Source organism: Coniosporium apollinis, assembly GCF_000281105.1.
Source record: "Coniosporium apollinis CBS 100218 chromosome Unknown supercont1.9, whole genome shotgun sequence".
Classification (NCBI taxonomy): Eukaryota; Fungi; Ascomycota; class Dothideomycetes; genus Coniosporium; species Coniosporium apollinis.
Window position 1 is genome coordinate 264,288 of NW_006913271.1, and position 17,517 is coordinate 281,804.

Below are 17,517 nucleotides of genomic sequence, written 5' to 3' on the forward strand. Positions count from 1 at the left end.
TAGGATTCGCAACCACGGTTGTCGCCGCTGTCAGTATATTTCTTCGGGCTTGCCGAAGGTTGGCGCTAATGTACTGCTGAAGATTGTCTGCTGGCCGCTCTCCCTCCTCTGCTGTTGTTGCGCGACCGACACGGGGAAGAAGCTGCTCGCAGCGCCTGTGGACACAGGCAATGCCGTTAGCAATTGCATACCCATATGACCGCGGGCGCTTCACGGAACCTCCCGACTACTGGACACCTCAATGTAGACTTTTCGGCGTTGTGTTGTAGAAGGCGTGGCTATACACGGCGCGATCATAATAACTCCATGGAGAGCGGTGGATCGCGCACGAGGCCCGGCGTTGGTGGAGTTTTAGGCATACTGGTTTTGAGGTTCTAATTATCCACCTTGCGGGTCTGTTCAAAGTCTTCTAGAAACGTCAACTATCTGGGCTGGTGGCAGCGCGAATTCCAAAGCATATCCAGGTGTTAGGTTGGAATAACAACATGCAAACGGGAGGGGCATCCTCGCTACTGCAGCTGGCCGAAAAGCAGAATCCAGGGCTTTTCAGCCCTCTCTCCAAGCCAGCTTTGTCTGCAACTCATGAATGTCATCAAAGTCTGTTTTCCATTCGTGATACTACTGAATCGGAACACAGTCACAGTGAATGGCGCAGTGGGTGAGAGTCGCCCGGCACGCACAAGGCTGTGAAGAGTCACCTCGCTGGTAGTTTATCTGGCTGTCACTCGTTAACGTCAACCTGACTTCACAGCCTTTCTACGCTGCTCTCTAGAGCCGTCTATCTGTTTTGCCAAGCCCAGTCTCAGAGCACACCATTCACTGAAAAGATGCAGATCCAACCAAACATCTTTCCGGATCATCTACCAATCTGAAGCTCCCACTGTGGCGGACACATGCATTCGTAGCCACACAGGTGTTTCTTACTTTCGCCAATCCCGTGGTTGCTTACGGCAACGTCGAAGCCGCAAAGGTCCACTCGTTTCTTCACCTGACTCGTCGTGGACCTTGCAGCGAGTGTACGTTCTTGGACTCGTCTTTCTCCATGCGGCGGCCATGATGACTGCTTGTCAAGATCCTTCCTGGGACCGGAGAACCGTCGAGATTGCCGGCAACGTCTACAACTGCGAAAGCTACAGCTTCCACGATGATCCACGAATTAAGGGCTGGACGAAGATAACTCATAACGAGGTTTTGGTCGCCATCGATGAATTCTTCTTAGAGTCTCCCGGCTACGAAGTTCAGATCCAAGGCCAACCGCAGGCCAAGAAGGAACCGGACGAAGCGTCGCGCGGTCATTTTCACCAAAGCCTTTCACGTGTACCCACCCTCGGTGAAGAGAACTCAGCTGAGTCTCTCCTTCACGTATCAGAAGATCTGCCGCCGTCTCCCGCTAGAACTACAGAGGCGTCCAAGCAAAGCCCACCCGTAGTAGAGTGTACTGAAGAGGGCAGCCTTCCGACAGCCTTTGGAGGCTACGATGGCGACCCGCCGATTTCAACTCCGCAACTGACTTCTGAGAGCTCAGCCGCTGCGAATAGTCCTCAAGAGTCTGACGAGGAAACCTACCAAGCTGACCAAGATACGCTGATGCAAGACTTTACCATCGATCAGTACGTGCTCAGTGAAACGCTCGCTGCAGAGGAGTCGGTCCCCAGCTCAGACGCAAATGCCAGCATTGAAGACATCTACGAATATCCGCTTGTGACATCCTCCATTCAGACACCACAATCAGCGCTCCCCCCGGAGGAGTCTGGAGCTATTATTGACTTAGGCATATCAAATCTCTTCGCACCAGATCACGGGATCGGCGTCCAAACACCACCGCCGGAAGCTGTGCAGCCTGCATCTAACGCGCCGGATGACTCTCTAATGGAGCCGGAAGCTCCACAGACACCTCGCGGCTCGATATTCGACAACGACGCCTTGACGCCCTGCACACCACGCACATCTAGATCCTCCCAGTCGAAGGTTGAGCAGAACGCGGCACTCGAGTTGAGCAGTGAACCGCTCAGATGGCGTGGCTTCGATATCCATGCAGACGCTGTAGCAGTTATGGCAGTTGGCCAAAAGTCTTCCGAACAGCTAGTCCGTAAGGCGTTCGAAAACGATTCTGTTCGGTCACCTGAGAACCATGAACTGGCCCACGATGCGACGCAATCACGTTCTCCCACAGTTATGGAGGAGCTCCATTCCTTCGAGCGCGTCCTGAAGCCACCGACATTCAACGAGATTCCCGCGCTTAGGCGAAGTCCCAATCCTTCACCGGAAAAGAGCACCATACCTGTGTCGATGTCGAGGCTACATAGCCCAGAGGATATCTGCAGAGGTGGTGGAAGACCGCGGAAAGACGGGTCGATCAACGTGAGATCTCCCAATTTTCCATCGGTACGGAAAGCTCCAGAGCGATACTTGCACGGGCAATACCCGACGAAGGTGTATAAAGCGGCGGCAGAGTCTAATGATCTCGGAAATATGATGGATACTGATGGGGCCGGCGGAGGGGACACGCCAAACTACCAGGACGTCAGCAACGAGCCGACCGACCTGTTGTCGCTGCGATCTTACGAGGGCACTAAGCTGGTGAACGAAATCACAGATACCTCACTCCTCTTCCCGGAGCAGGCCAACGCGAAAGTCATCAAAGGCCGTAACAATCATGTAGAAGGGACCGAAGACCCGAAGAAGCTGATGCAGCAAGAAGCTGACCCATCACAAGAGGAACTCAAATTAGCAGATGCGTTGGACTACGGCAGTCCAGCTGCTCGAAGGCCGTTTACTTCCGCCCAGTACAATTCTCAGAGCCAAATCGGACCGCAGATTCAACAGGCATACCATCCTTTGCGCTCTCATCCTCCTATTGCCTTCTCTCCAGTACCTGTTGTGCCTTCTCAGAGACATTCGGTAGGTCACCATGGCTATAACGCCACAATGAGCGAAGGGCATGGTGTGAGTGTAGCAAGGCCGCCGGCTCTCTATCCCGTTACAGGGCCCGCACCGAATCCGGTTGCTACAGCCGCACTCTGGTCTGATGAAAATCCGGATCCCGTTCAAATACGTGAACTGATGCAGTTGCTGGCTTCTTACAGCCAGTCAACAGCTGGTGTTGTTTTGGGTGCGGCGCCCCCTCCACCTCCACCGCACTTGCCCTGGTACAGCTCAAACTATCTGGGTCCTACCCAGCAAGCTGGACAGCCAGATATTCGAACCTCCGCGCAAGGCTATAGAGATGGTTGGCTACCGGAACTACATTGGCAACAGGTTCATCAAACATGGCGTCATCCCGTCAATGCATCTGACGGCTCACAAGTACATCCGCTTCTACCTCTCTCGTTCAGTTCGCCTGTCGCACCGACAGTCTCGCCGATCACCCCTTATGTCGCAACTGCTCCGTTTTCAGACTTGCCAATCGCTCAACCGGGGCCACTGGCTATTGGCGCCGCGACTCCGCAGCCACATATGGGATCTGATCTACCGATGCAATGTACGCAGCTACTCAAGACATTTTTTCCATCAATTTTACACTCTCTTACACCCGATGCGCGAACGAAGCGCAGGGCAAGTTCACCAGCCGGACCGCAGTCTACCCCGAAAACCCGTGCGGCCCCTGGCAATCGCACGGGAGTACTGTACTCTACAGGAACGCTACAGGCTGCTGTATCTGAAAAAATTCGCTATGCTACTGGCACTTCGTCTTCGCCTTCGCATATCAGGCCACGGACATCTGATGAAGAAGTGTTCTACGACGCAGATGAGAGCCCTTTGAGTGGCACAAAGGCTGTGGCTCCAGCGTTTGAGCCACCGACGAGCAAGCAGGCTGATAAGGAGCCCGCAGTTAGGGACGATGATGTCGAGCGTAATAGGGAAGAACGAAAGAGCGCTTCGGGTGAAGTAGGGAACCTATCAGTATCGAGCCCTCTTTCTGACGTCCCGTCGAGTATCGAGAAGACAAGCATCCGCAGTGCCATCACGGACGCCATTGACTCCCTCTCCTCAGCCGTCGAAAACACTCAACCAAGCGCCGAGAAGTTACCGCAGACAACTTCCGCTCGAGGCCGTGGCAGCGGGCACGGACGGGGCAGGGTAACGAAGCCAACCACAGCTGCAGGAGCTGCCCGCAACCAGGCTGGCCGCGGTAGGGGTTCGGATACGGCGACGCCCTCAGCCGGCCGCAAAGTACCGCCAGACCTGCCTGCCGTAGCAACCACTCCACCGTCCCGGGCCAGATCGGGTGTACTCTCGCCCGCTCAAGTCAATAGCGGAGCATCGCAGAGGAGGGGCTGGGAGACGAGGCGCGCGAATGCTATGAGGAAGAAGGCTCGGGTTACTGTCAGGGGTGAGGGGACTCCAGCTGCTCTTCAAGAGTCTGGCGTGGAAGCGGAAGCGGAGGCGGAGGCGGACGTCGAAGCGGGCGAAGCGGGCGAAGTGCAGTCGGGGATTCAGACAAAACCGAAAGGGATAGGTGGGAAGAAGGGTACAGCTACTTCCAAGTCAGCTAGGGCGAAGGGAAAGAAGTCTGGCGCCGATGCAGATCACGATGAGAGCGTCGCCGAGCCTGCAAAGCAGAAACCGAGGCGGAGTGTTAGGCAGAGTGCTAGGCTTATTGAGGGGCCGGGTCTGGCAGAGGGTAATCCTGGTGCATGATCAGCAATGGATTCGCGAAAAGCTCTACGATGTGTGAGATGGATGGGCGCGCTTGGAAAACCTCGTGAGTGAATGGAGGCTTTGGCACGGCTGGGACATGTTGGCTTAGGATTGGATTTTGGAGGACAGCACTTGGACAAAAATGACTGCCTTGCAGTCAGGATGGCGGGAACAGCTTCTCGCCTGGATTCTGTACAATACCTGCGAGTTGCAAAGCTAGTAAATCCGAATCGGAAGCAAAACTCGTGGTTTGACTAATACTTCATGCCATCTACAACAGCGAGACTGTGACATACGAAAGGTTAAGGGGACTTTAAGAATTCCGAGCCCATGCCTAATAACCGAACGCCAGACTTCTCTAACCAGGCCACAATCAATGCGGTATCCTAATCTAAGCAACCAAAGAGAACGTACAGTGCGAGATCAGAAAGAGGTATATATAAAGGGGTGAACCAATACGCTATGCTCCCATGCCAAAACGCAAAGCAGTATTATCTTACAAATGTAATGTGGGTAATAAATAACGACAGAGTGAATCGAGGGCTCTAATCGTAGATTTCCAGCGGCGCGAGCTGATCAACAGCATACATCCACCCACCGCCCCTCTCTTCCTTCTCTAGCCTGTATTTACATTAGTATATCTACGTATTACATAGAAATTAACCGCAAATAGAACTCACCAGTCATATGGCCACACAACCAGGTTGCCCTGCACAAGCTCAAGCAGTGTCTCCGCATCGTGTTTGTCCAATAAGATATTGTCGTCGTTTGCGTGGAACTGCCTTGTGGAACTCTTTGTGGTGGCGCGGCGTCGTCGCTTCGTGCTGCCCTTACCTTTGTTCGTATTCTTGAACGTCGTGGAAGGGATATCAGGTGTAGATATCTGAGCGCCGGGTGGAGGGATATCAGAGGAGTAGGTCACGGTGCGAGGGCGGCGGACATTGAGTTTTTCGCTGGTGGCACCGTGCGCGGGTAGGTCATTGGTGGGGACGGTAACGGCGGCCTCTGGGATAAACGGTGGCATCGGCGAAGATGCTGGGGCTGTAGCTGCAGTGGTGAGCTGAGCGGTCGTCGGTGGGGTCATGTCTTCTGCCTTCAGCGCCGCTTTCTCGTCCCATATCCTGTTGGAAGTGTCACTGGGCCCGTGGGCAGTTCCCTCTCGGCTCGACTTCTCCTGCTCATCTGCCCATTGCGCCACCGAACCCATGTGCTTGTCCTGCTTCTCGCTGTCTCTGCTCGCCGTTTTCTCGAATAGCACCTGAACACCGTCGCCCAGCTGTCCAGCCTTCTCGCCCATATGACCAACCACCTTCAACGTGCCTGTACCAGGTGGTCCCGTCTTGCCATGTGCTTCCTGCTCTCGCCTTTCCATGCTCTTGCCTTGGCCTTGCGCCCTTGAGAAGCGCTCGGCGAACGCAGCGTACTCCTTGTACTCCTTCCATGTCTTGACTTCGTTGTCTGGCATGCATCTGAACACTTGGCGGAAGATCTTCGTGTTGTTCTCGGCAATGGCTTGCCACGTGTCGATGAAGAAGGAGTCGTTGAGTGGGTCACGCATGCAGTCAGGAGTAACAACCGGCCTCTTCATGTCCGTTAAGAACGGATGGATGATCTTGCTGCTTGTCGAACTGAACGTCCGGTGCAGTGGTGGACCGCCAATATCCGTATCATCCAGCACTGGTAGGGCCGGCAATTGGGAGAGCAGTGTTAGACCGAGAGCCTGCGTGTCCATACGGGGAATCCGGGCGGGAGGCAAGCCGGTATTGCCGATTACTGAAGGATCGGAGGAAGCAGCGCTTGCTTTCGTTGCCGCGGATTTGGCTCTAGCCCGTCCTTTCTGCTTGCCTTTGCTGGGTGAGACGATTGTGCCCTTGCCTTCAGCAGCGACATCCGAGACCAAAACCTCACGGCCGCTGGGCAATACAGTTGAATCCCTGCCAAGGTCATCGACACCGATGTGCTCGACCATGCGGTCTACTCCAAGCCCGGCAACATCAGCCTCGTGCGCTGGGTTTTTAGTAACGCGAGCGTCTGCCGTGGGTCTCTTGTTGCTCATGAGGTTCGGATTGTTCTCTTCTTCCCAGTCAACGTCGTGATTGAACGAATGCATTCTCTCGTTCCTAGCCAGAAGTTCATCCTGCCACCTGTGCTTCGCATCGGCGAGCTTCTGCTCCGTGACGTGATCTGGAACCGGCATGGAGTTGTCGCTTTCGTAAGCAGCGTCTGACGTACGCCGGTCTCGCCTCCCGCTTACGCTGTCGGCTTCCAACTCATCGACTTCAAAGCCAAGATGCTCACGCATCAGGCGCATACGCAGTGTATGGGGGAAGACTCCGACCTTGTAAGCTTCACCCGCCATGACAGATGGAACCATTGCGTGGTCTCGGACAACAGCTGCAACCTCGGAGTCTCGACCGCCGAGCATGGAGCGCTCGTTGATGTTTGCCGAGCCGATAATGGCGACGCGGTCGTCAACGATCATGCACTTGGCGTGTATGTACAGCTGTTCTGTCACAAGAGCTTTGTTTGGGCCAATCTTGCCCCACGAGCGCAGAGCGTAGAATTGGATGTAGTCTTCCGGCTCAATACCCACCGCTCGCAGGCGCCCGAAGATTGACGTCTCGCCTCGGCAGATGCTGCGATACTGGCATGTCATTATTAAGCGGACGCTGCTGCCGTCTTGCTGGTCGACCGTGTTCTGGAAGCCAGGCATGAGTGGGATAATGACAATAGCCCGCCAGTCCTCCTGGTCCTCGTGTGCCCTCTTGATCCGCTCAACAAGCGCATCGCCAATCTTGTTCTCGATCTTCACGCCTTCAACCTCACAGCTGCTTATGAAGAACTGGTTCTCGATGTAGACGAAGTGATCCGAAGTCTCGATCATTTTGATGTATGCGTTGTGAATACTGCATTCGACCCTGTTTGGCGTGCCGATCGACCAAGAGGCGGCTGATCGCAAGACCTGAACTTCGCAGGTGCCGTCAAGCCCCAGCGTTTTCAGCTCGCCCTCAAGAAAGTCCGGGGGCGGAAGGAGGAACGGCGTTGGACGCGATGGCTTGCGCTGACGTAGGATGAAGTTCCATCGCTGTACGAAATGTCTAGTCAAGTCCCTTGCTGGCTGACCTACGATTTGCATGGCGATATCGTGCCACGGCATGCGTGGGACCTTGGTTCTGTCATACATCTCCTCGTAAGGTTTGTCTAGAGCGTAGAAGTCTTGCACTCTGGGATTGGAATAGTCCTTGCCCGGCCAATTCTGGCAGTGTTCCGAGTCCTTCGGCACGTCGTTGAGTTCGAAGCCGGTCAGTTTGTCATCGGTTAAGGAGTGGTCCGGAGTGTCCCATCTCCCGAAACACAGATCTATACCACCGCAGAATGCAATCGTATGATCCACAACGCATATCTTCTCATGATGTGCCCAGAAAAAGGTATTCTGGCGGAGCTGGTTGGGCGATCTTTGTACAAAAACGTTGGGATGCAGGTCCAGCAGAGAGAATTTTGTATATTCGGAGTCAATGGGGATGGCGGTGTTGATGTTGCGATATATGATGACGAAAATCTTGACCCCTTCTTGCGCTTTCCGCTGCAATAATCTGTCAAGCCTCCACTTCTGGCTAATGGCAGCAGGCCGTCGCATATAAAGTTCGGGGCTTAACCACCAGTCATGAATGTAGATCACATCCTGTGCCATCTCAATTGCACGTGAGACATTCCACATGTAGTCTCGGCCATCGACTAGCCACCGAGCGAAGACGTTCTGTCTGACAGGAGCAAAGCTATCAAATCTGTGGGGCTTGGACCAGCTGGTTAAATTGTGCATTATGGTGATGGAGTCTTCGAATTGGTGCAGGATGCGCTCGTTCTTGGCTAGCAGTTTGACCGTCCGCTCCGAATTGGTTATCGTCAGACGATGATGCTTAGGATGCGCCGCGGAGGTCTTTGCTTTCCTGGCTATATCTCTCCCACTTTGATCACGCATGTCTCTGAGTCGTTTTTCTGCTTCGATGGTAAAGTCCTGATCCACAAGAAAGACATCATAGATGTTCATTTCCTCTGGCGAATCGACGCAGGCAATGTAATTGTCTCTCACGAGGAACCACTTCGGCTGATGTCGTGCTTTCATGAGCTCGGGTCTCCATGCCCTGCGGAAGTCAACACCCTTGCCAGTGCTAATCATCAGAGATCCTTCCTTGCCATGGTAGCTGTTCTCAGCGGCCAAGCGGACACCTAGAGCGGAAATCTCGAGAAACTTGCACAGTCGATTGGCGTCGGGCCGGAGGATCAAGGACGTGATCAACTGCGTAAGGTATAGCTCGAGTTTTTTCCGTTGCCGCTCTTGAACAGTTTCTTTCCGGTTGCTTGAAGCGCCTGTTCCGACAATGCTCCCTGCCCGTCCTGTAAGTCCACCGTTCGCGCCGCCTGCTGAAGGCCCTGTTGTGCTAGACTTCCTTCTGGAGAAACCGAAAGATGAGCGCCGCCTCTTGCCTTTGCCAGGTCGTTCAGTGTCATCTCCATCTGTGGGGTCGGCATTGGCTTCGTCTTCCTCTTCATCATCATCGTCGCCGAAGCTTCCGAGGACGCCCGGTACATAGTCTCGAGCAACACTCTTAGGAAAACGAGGCAGTCTGGTGCGACCAGGATCGTCCGTGTTGAACTTGAGGTACTTCTCTTGGCTGCTCTGCACCTTGTACTTCAGGTGCAGGTTCGTAAAGTCGCGGGCGGAGCGATTAATGACCCACTTCATCCGGGTAATGCCGCTGCCATACTCAAGCTCAATGCGGAAGACCGGCTGCTTTTCTTTGCCCCTTGGATCGGTGCGAGCACTATCAGTAATGCGAACCTTGAGCTGCTCGAGTAATACTGGCACTCTCTTCCGACCATGCTCATCCCTCTGGAAGTTGCTTGCAAGAAAGAGTGCCGCAGGCGCTCCAGCGAGAAGCTCAGCAAGTAGCTCCGCAGATTTGGCGTGGTCAACCTTGTCTTCTTTTCTTTGCCTACCAAGCAGTCTGAGAGCATTCTTCATCGAACGCCACTTCTGCGCGCTTACGCTTGTTGCTCGCTCTCCAATGTTGCGTCGCCATGTCGATGGAGATGCCTCATCACCATGATGGCCACCAAAGCCTGTTATGCGTCGGAAGTTGCTTGGTCTTCTGTTGTCCGGTGTCCCTTCGCTGTCGTGGTATCGATGACCGCTGTGAGTGAGTCCACGATGAGAGAATCCTCTTCTCCAACCACCTTCTAACCGGTCGCGACCTTCGTCCTCGGAAAATCCTTGTCTATGGTGTTCAGGTAGGTTCTCCAAGGTTGAGTGCCTTGACATGAAAGCGGGTCTTTGCCCCATGGGGGAAGTGGGTGTATTACCCGGCGAGTCGTTGAGAAAGCTTGGTAGAGCCTTTGGCGTAGTGGGCGCAGTTTGAATTCCTCCATCAGGCAGTCGGCGGCCCTTCCTTCTCCTTCGAGGAGGCCTGCCTGACGCACCTTCCGCAGGGCTTTCCTCGGCGTCCGCATCCGCATCCGCTTCACTGCTGTAATCGTAACGCGGCTCGAGTCGTTCTGAGTCTGGAGAGCGCGGGCCCGTGGGCGTCTGATTTGTGCTCTCGTCCGCTGCCGAATCTCCGGCCATCCAGCCGCTCGTGCTCCGCCCATGACTATGTAAAGACGTGGGCGTTGCCAGTGCCTTTAGCTTCGAAAAGAGCGAGCTCCCATGCCTCCCAACTGTAGGCGGCTCTCCATCCTCCGGATCCCATGACTGCTGTCTGGAGTGGGGGTGAGAATGGGATGACGGCGCATTCTCCTGAGTGGAGGATCGGGCAAACTGCACGCTGCGACGAGGCGTAGGCACGCCGAATTCGCTCGTGGCTTTCCGGGAGATCGGACCGTTTGGAGGAAGGTCTGATACTGCATCGCGGGGCGTAGCAGCGCCGCTGCCGCTTGGTGCTACGAGCTCGTTGGTCGGGGTTTCTCCAACCGCACCAGGAGGCGCATTGAATGGGAAACCCCCGGTTCCCGAAGCAGCGTAATTGGACCTTACAGGCTCCCCGTTGGGTACAGTCGAGGACGATATTGACCCGTTTGCTCTCTGTTCTGTCCGCAAGGGCGATTGCACGCGCACATGGGCGTCACGGGTCGCGAGAGAGTCCATCTTGGTATTGTTCGGAGAAGCAGAGCGCGGGCTTTCGTGCGGACTACGAGTGAACGGAGAGACGCTGTCGGAATATTCGGCCATTGCAAGCGAGGATGGGTACGGCTGCGCCCGACTTGGTTGATGAGGTAGCAGAGCGGTGCCCGCTCGGGCAGCTCCCTTAGGCGCTGTGCGCCCTTCGCACTCGACGTACTATGAGTGTATAGAAGGCATGCAGGCTGACGTGAGTTGGCGTTCGGCTCCAAAGGGGGAAGCGGCCTGGACGTGAGTGGCTATTGAGGATGTGGGCAGACTTTGAGGGGCTGGAAAGAGGCTGGAAAGAAGCTGGAAAGAAGCCTTGGGTGGGGAGGACGTTCGATCGTAAGGATTACTTTGGGATTGGAGGTGGTTTCGGGGTGGGGGGGGGGGGGGCAGTGTCGGAGAGATTGCGGCGGTAGATGATCGACGCAGATCATCAACCGGGGAGCCGCAGAGTACTAGCCACAGACCACGGCACGTGACTCTGGAGCACTCTTATGGCGCGGGGAATTGGCCGAGGCAGTGATGATCACTCAAGGTGTTGAAGTACAGACACCCATACCTCGAAATGGATTCAGTACACACCTACATCCTCGACGGCGCAAAACGGGTGTATTCGCATTTAGTGCAGCTCCGTCTGCTGTTCCTCCTGTTTCCCACCTGAACACTCTACTGCTGCTGAGCTCCCAATGGCTACACCGAATCCACTCGAGAAAACACACGGCAGCTCCCATCCCTCCTCTATCTCGAAGCAAACATACCACATCGCCGGCATACTTACAACCGTCTATGGCCTCGATGAGCTATCTCGAGACACGCAAGAGGTGGCCTGCCTCTGGCTGCTTCACCCCCGCCTCCAGACCCAAGAATGCATGGCCCCGGTTGCAGCGCGAACAATCATCCAGTGGAACAATCGGATAAGAGATGGCCGCGCTGGGCCATCACCCAAGGGCCTCATCGCTGTAGGGTTCGACCAGCGTAACCACGGCTCAAGGCAAGTGGACAAAGTCGCCAATGAAGCCTGGAGGGGCGGCAACCCGCGCCATGCGCAGGACATGTTCTCTATTTACCATGGCACAGCAGTCGACACTTCGCATCTCCTGTCTTACTTGCCCGCTTATCTTCCGCTTCATCTCACCGTAACGACTCACCTCGCCCTCGGCATCTCTCTGGGCGGCCATTCTGTCTGGCACTGTCTCCTCTCCGATCCGCGCATCACGACCGGCGTCGTTGTAATCGGCTGTCCTGATTATACCCGCCTGATGCAGCACCGCGCTGAGAAGTCGAGGCTGCACTCCTGGACATCCTCATCGCCCCCAGGCTCTCGGTTCATCGGGTCTGCAGACTTTCCGCCCGCGCTTGTCGAAAGTGTCGGACAATTCGATCCGGCAGGTCTCCTGCTACCGCTGCCAAACCCCAACCACACTCAGGATGGCGACAGAGATACTGCTTTGAAGCAGACACTCTTGAGGGAAAGACTGGGAGGAAAGCGGTTGCTTAACATGAGCGGCGGAGCGGACAAGCTGGTGCCATACAGTTGCGGGGTGACGTTTCTCGATTACCTGAAGAACGAGATAAGTCGGACTGGGTGCTGCGAGCTGGAGGACATCGTATTCGACGGTGCAGGCCACGAAATGACCGCAGCCATGGCAGAGAAAGCAGTAGCTTTCGTCTGCGACAGCTTAAACGAGGAGGGGGGCTCCAATACAAGCGCCAAGACTTGCAAGATTTAGCTCTGAGCAAGAGCTGTGGAACGATATCCTAAGCGGCTCCTTCGGAGATCAGCGCTGCAGTCCTGGGTCCGTTCCGCTAGCTACAGTTCCTGAAGTTCTATCGTTCTATCCATAGATTTCTGCTGCGGAGAAGGCCTGCTTCGGCACCGAAGCGCTTTGTCAGCAAGGAATGCCTGCCCAGGTGGGACACTCTGTCCCGAAGCTAGCCAGGATCAACGCTGACCCTTGGTTGTTGCTTATCACAGTTTCTCGTGCGCTCCGCTGCAAGCTGATCATTCTCAGTACAGAGATCCGTTGACCGAGTTTCTGAGTCTTGTGGCTAATGCAACGCTATCCTTCCTTGCATCCTGCGTATCACCTTCTAAATGACTTGATCACCGAAATGCGTCACATTGTATGCCTGGCGACCTCGCATCGTTCTTCCCAGCTCATTAGCGGCGCTGTAGACCTTAACGTCCACGTCGAGTCGTTTTCTGCTGTACGGGGCGCCGACCACAATGACATGGAGAACCGGTAAGCTGCACCGAGGGATGCTGGAGCCAGGTCAGAGGCCAACAAAGGATCCGGAACATGTGTTCTGCCTTGTGTCATAGTCGATTGTAGTTCCGACACTCGAAAGTGAGGTTCTCTACAGGGCTTTCCATGAACACTATCTCCTGTCCGCAGACAGCAAGGTCTTCCGTACCTTGGTGGCTTCAACAACGCTGACAGTTACCGTGGCTCCTAAAGGCCACCTGCGCCGCAGCTAAGCATTCAGCGCTTAGCTGATCTACCCATTTACCATTTTCTCCAACCAGCGCGATTTCTATTGATGCCTGAACTCTGGTTCCGACCCATTCGCTACCGGAAGTTTAACGCAACACCCACATCCTTTAATATAAAAGTAACACTTGCCCGCGTGGTATCCATTCTTTTAACCCCACCAAAGCCCACATACGAGGAAAGAGCAGCCGATCACCGTCGTTGCTGCACAGTATCGTGTGATTGATCTATCAAGGAAGGTGATACGGAGCAACACCCGACCCACTTCGTGACATTTATATATAGCATAAGACTTTCGATTCACGTCTTCTTTCCCTCCCTCACCTTCTCAATCCTCTTTTCTCCACAACAGACATGGCTATACTCGCTCGTCTGCTCTGCTTCATCGCCGCCTGGCTCATCGCCGCCACCGGGCTCGCGGCTGCCCTTCCGACCAGCGACGACCCAACGCCTACGCCCCCTTCCTGGCACACTTCCGCTGCTCCTGTTGGGGAGATCATCTACCACTGCACCACGCCTGGTACCGTGGCGTTGACGTTCGACGATGGGCCCTACCAGCATACCAACCAGATCCTCGACATTCTCGATGCTGGCGGCGTAAAGGGCACTTTTTTCGTCAACGGCCAGAACATGGCGAGCATCTACGACTACCAGCCTACTGTGCAGCGGATGATGAACTCGGGGCACCAAGTGGCATCGCATACGTAAGTCTCGCAGACGAGCTCACAGCGCAATCTCCCCTCCTGTACTATCCCCTCACCTACGCATGAATCTCCGCCCCCTCCCCCAGCTAACACCCCCCTTGCAGCTGGTCCCACCCGTTCCTCTCCTCTCTCAGCCGCGACCAGATCACAGACGAGATGCAGCACTTGGACACAGCCCTGGAGTCCATAACCGGCAAATCGCCAACCTACATGCGGGCGCCGTACTTCGACTCTCCGCAACACGTGGTCCAGCAGCTCGGCGAAATGGGCTACTACATCATCCAGTGCGACGTCGACACTAAGGACTACGCGCACCAGGAGGAAGACCTCATCTGGGAGAGCGTGCGCATGTTCAAGGAGCAGGTGGATGCGGGCGGCAGGTTGTCGCTCGCGCATGACATCCATCCGTGGACGGCAAAGGTGTTGACACAGGAGATGGTCAACTATGTCAACGAGAAGGGGCTTAGAGGTGAGTTGCTGATTTCTGGGCGTCGTGTGGCGAGCTGCGGCTGACTTTTGCCTGGTGTAGGTGTGACGGTTGGCGAGTGCCTGGGCGATGCGCCTGGGAACTGGTATCGGTGAGGCCGATGACTGGGCTTGGGTCACTGGGCGGGTGGCTGAGGTTTCTGTATCCGTAAGACGAGACGGGAGATCGTAGATTTTGCTAGGGGACCTGGTAATTGTATAGAGGCATGTTGGATTTTGGGGGCGCTGTTGCATCGTTGTTGGTTTGGAGCATCGCGTCATCGGAGTTTAGACCATCTGTGGCTGCATTGGGTCATTTGAATCAGCATCCAATAACAATGATTGTCGTCTTCATGCGCAATCTGCTGGCCCTCAGCCTTACAGCGTGATGACAGGCAGATGCAACTGCGCAGGGCGTTGAGGCTCGCTGCTATTAATAGACCTTACTGAACCGAGAAATGGGTTTAGAGCACTGCCTATGAAGTTCCCGGATCACGGCGCCCCCCGTTCCTCTCTCCGAGATAGTGGCTGCCCCTCAGCCTCTCGTGGCCTCGCTGCCCCTCCCTTATGGTTGTCACGCTAATGTCGTGATAGACAGACAGCTGACCTCTGCTCGTATTCAAAGGCCCTTTTCTGCGAATTCAATATATTGCCAGGAGCTGATCATCGGCATGCGCGACAACCGCAGGCGGTCTGGCATCACGTCACATCCATCATAAGGCTCAGTCTTGAGAGACTACTCCACAGGTGATGCAGAGTTCCACTGCTTGAAGTCAACCGCTCGACGCTTCCGTCTGTGCCAGCTTGGATGTCAGCAGTGTTGTCTACGCAAAGGAGATATATTCCTGCGCGCCGAAGCTGGCTTGGCACTGCCCCCGCGCTATGCTCTACAAGTTGACCAGTACTAGAATGCAAGAGCACCACACACGAAGCCGCTTAGAAGGACAGCTCAAAGTGCGTGGATGCCATTGCTGCTGTACAGCCCAAGAGCTCTCTCCATGAAACGATACACCTCCAACCAGAGCGCCATAAGCCGTCCCTCACTTTGCCAAAAACGCCTGAAATGCCTTCTGATCAATCGCGATGTTCCCCACAGCCCTCATCTTCTTCTTCCCATCCTTCTGCTTCTCCAAGAGCTTCTTTCTCCGCGACACGTCGCTCGCATGCAGCTTGGCCAGTACATCCTTCCTGAACGGCTTGAGCGTCTCGCGCGCCACTACCCTCCTCCCAGCCGCGGCCTGGATCACCACCTCGAACATCTGCCTATCTACATGCTCCTTGAACTTTGTGACCCAAGCGCGCCCAAGCCGCTCGATCTGCGAGGTATGTACTATGCGCGCGACGGCATCGACGGGGGCTTTATTAACAAGCAGCTGAAGCTTCGTGATGTTCGAGCGACGCCAAGCCGCCTCCTCGTAGTCCAGCGAAGCATAGCCCTTTGTAGCGCCCTTGAGCTTGCCAAAAAAGTCGTCAACCAGGTGCGCGAGCGGGATCTCGTATTTAAGAATCACCTGCGTGGCGGTGAAGAAGCTAAGTTCCTTCTGTTCGCCGCGGTTCGCCTCGCACAACTCGATGACCTTGCCGATGTACTCTTCCGGCAGCGTGATGGTCGCTGAGACGTAGGGCTCCTGCAGCTCGGCGACTTTCATGTGCACGGAACCGTCGTCAGGGAAGTCGGCGGGGTTCGTGATGATGGTTTCGGTGCCGTCGCGCCAGATCACTTTGCAGGGGACGTTGGGAGGTGTGATGATGATGCTGGCGCCGTGTTCTTGGCGGAGGCGGTCTTCGAAGACGGAGCAGTGGAGGGTGCCTAAGAAGCCTAGACGCCAGCCGGCGCCGAGGGCCTCGGAGGACTCTTTTTGAACTGTGACACTGCGGTCGTTGAGGACTATCTGATTGATGCTGTCTTCGAGATGTTCGTAGTCGCTTTGGTCGACTGGAAAAGCGGCAACGAAAACCATTGACTTAGGTTCCTCGAAGCCGGGTAGGGGCTCTACGAGTTTTTCAGAGCCGACAGTAGTATAGGTGTCGCCAACCTTGGCTTCCTGTGACCGCTTCATGCCTGGATTGAAGTAGATGTAGCCGACTTGACCGGCGCGCAGTACCGACAGCGGGGTCTGATCTGGGTACATCATGCCAACTTCGCCCACAGTATATTTCAAGCCTGTCGCAAACGATCGAATGTGATCCCCCGCCTTGACCTGGCCCTCGAATATGCGGACCAGCAGGATGACACCCTTGTAGTTCGAGTACCACGAATCCACCAGCAGGAGGCGAAGCGGCGCTGTATGATCACCAACAGGCGCGGGGATCTGCTCGACGACACTCGGAAGGATAGCCTCGACGTTCAGTCCAGTCTTTGCCGATACCAGCACTGCCTTCTCCGTGTCCAGTTCGAATGTATTCTTCATCTGCTCAAGCGCTCGTTGCGGGTCCGCGGAGGGCAGGTCCACCTTGTTGATGACAGGCACCAACTCCAGACCCTGCGAAAATGCCAGGTAGAAGTTCGCGACAGTCTGCGCTTGTACGCCTTGGCTCGCATCAACGAGTAACAGCGCTCCTCCGCAGCTGGCGTAGCTCCTCGAGACCTCAGCGCGGAAGTCGACATGGCCAGGAGTGTCCACCAGATGCAATAGATAGTCTTCCCCCTTGTAATTGTATATCATCGTACATGTCTGTGCTTTGACCGTGATGCCTCTCTCGCGCTCCACGTCGAGCTTGTCGAGGATCTGCTTGTTGCCGCCGGGCTCGATGGTGCCCGTGAGCTCGAGCAGGCGGTCGCTGAGCGTGCTCTTGCCATGGTCGACGTGTGCTACGATGCAGAAGTTGCGGAAGCGTTCGATGGGTATGTCGGCGATGCGCTTCTCGAGCTCGGCTCTTGTGGCTTGGGCAGGTCGAAAGGGAGTGGGAGTGGTTCGAAAGGCTCGAAGGCCGAGTGCGGGCGATGTGCTAGCTGGTGGTGGGAGCAGACGCCGAGAGCCCGCACGGCATGTCTGGAGAAAGGCGTGCGCAGTTCTCGTCCATTGTCGCATGAGTTCGTTGTCGTCGGCTC

General features: G+C 55.4%; 5 protein-coding genes across 5 annotated transcripts; 3 read left to right on the forward strand and 2 right to left on the reverse strand.

Moving 5' to 3' along the window:
* Nucleotides 1-1,056: 1,056 nt before the first annotated feature.
* Nucleotides 1,057-4,641, forward strand: W97_02449 (uncharacterized protein; the record flags this gene model as incomplete). The annotated part of the gene is made up of 1 exon (XM_007780349.1): nucleotides 1,057-4,641. One exon carries the CDS (start codon nucleotides 1,057-1,059, stop codon nucleotides 4,639-4,641), a length of 3,585 nt encoding a protein of 1,194 aa, XP_007778539.1.
* A 545-nt stretch (nucleotides 4,642-5,186) lies between these two features.
* W97_02450 (uncharacterized protein) lies at nucleotides 5,187-10,783 on the reverse strand (the record flags this gene model as incomplete). The annotated part of the gene is made up of 2 exons (XM_007780350.1): nucleotides 5,187-5,262; nucleotides 5,322-10,783. 2 exons carry the CDS (start codon nucleotides 10,781-10,783, stop codon nucleotides 5,187-5,189), a joined length of 5,538 nt encoding a protein of 1,845 aa, XP_007778540.1.
* A 707-nt stretch (nucleotides 10,784-11,490) lies between these two features.
* W97_02451 (uncharacterized protein) lies at nucleotides 11,491-12,534 on the forward strand (the record flags this gene model as incomplete). The annotated part of the gene is made up of 1 exon (XM_007780351.1): nucleotides 11,491-12,534. The coding sequence occupies one exon, from the start codon at nucleotides 11,491-11,493 to the stop codon at nucleotides 12,532-12,534; it is 1,044 nt and encodes a 347-aa protein (XP_007778541.1).
* A 1,116-nt stretch (nucleotides 12,535-13,650) lies between these two features.
* W97_02452 (uncharacterized protein) lies at nucleotides 13,651-14,582 on the forward strand (the record flags this gene model as incomplete). Its single annotated transcript, XM_007780352.1, has 3 exons — nucleotides 13,651-14,000; nucleotides 14,105-14,469; nucleotides 14,530-14,582. 3 exons carry the CDS (start codon nucleotides 13,651-13,653, stop codon nucleotides 14,580-14,582), a joined length of 768 nt encoding a protein of 255 aa, XP_007778542.1.
* A 923-nt stretch (nucleotides 14,583-15,505) lies between these two features.
* Nucleotides 15,506-17,497, reverse strand: W97_02453 (translation factor GUF1, mitochondrial; the record flags this gene model as incomplete). The annotated part of the gene is made up of 1 exon (XM_007780353.1): nucleotides 15,506-17,497. One exon carries the CDS (start codon nucleotides 17,495-17,497, stop codon nucleotides 15,506-15,508), a length of 1,992 nt encoding a protein of 663 aa, XP_007778543.1.
* Nucleotides 17,498-17,517: the final 20 nt, after the last annotated feature.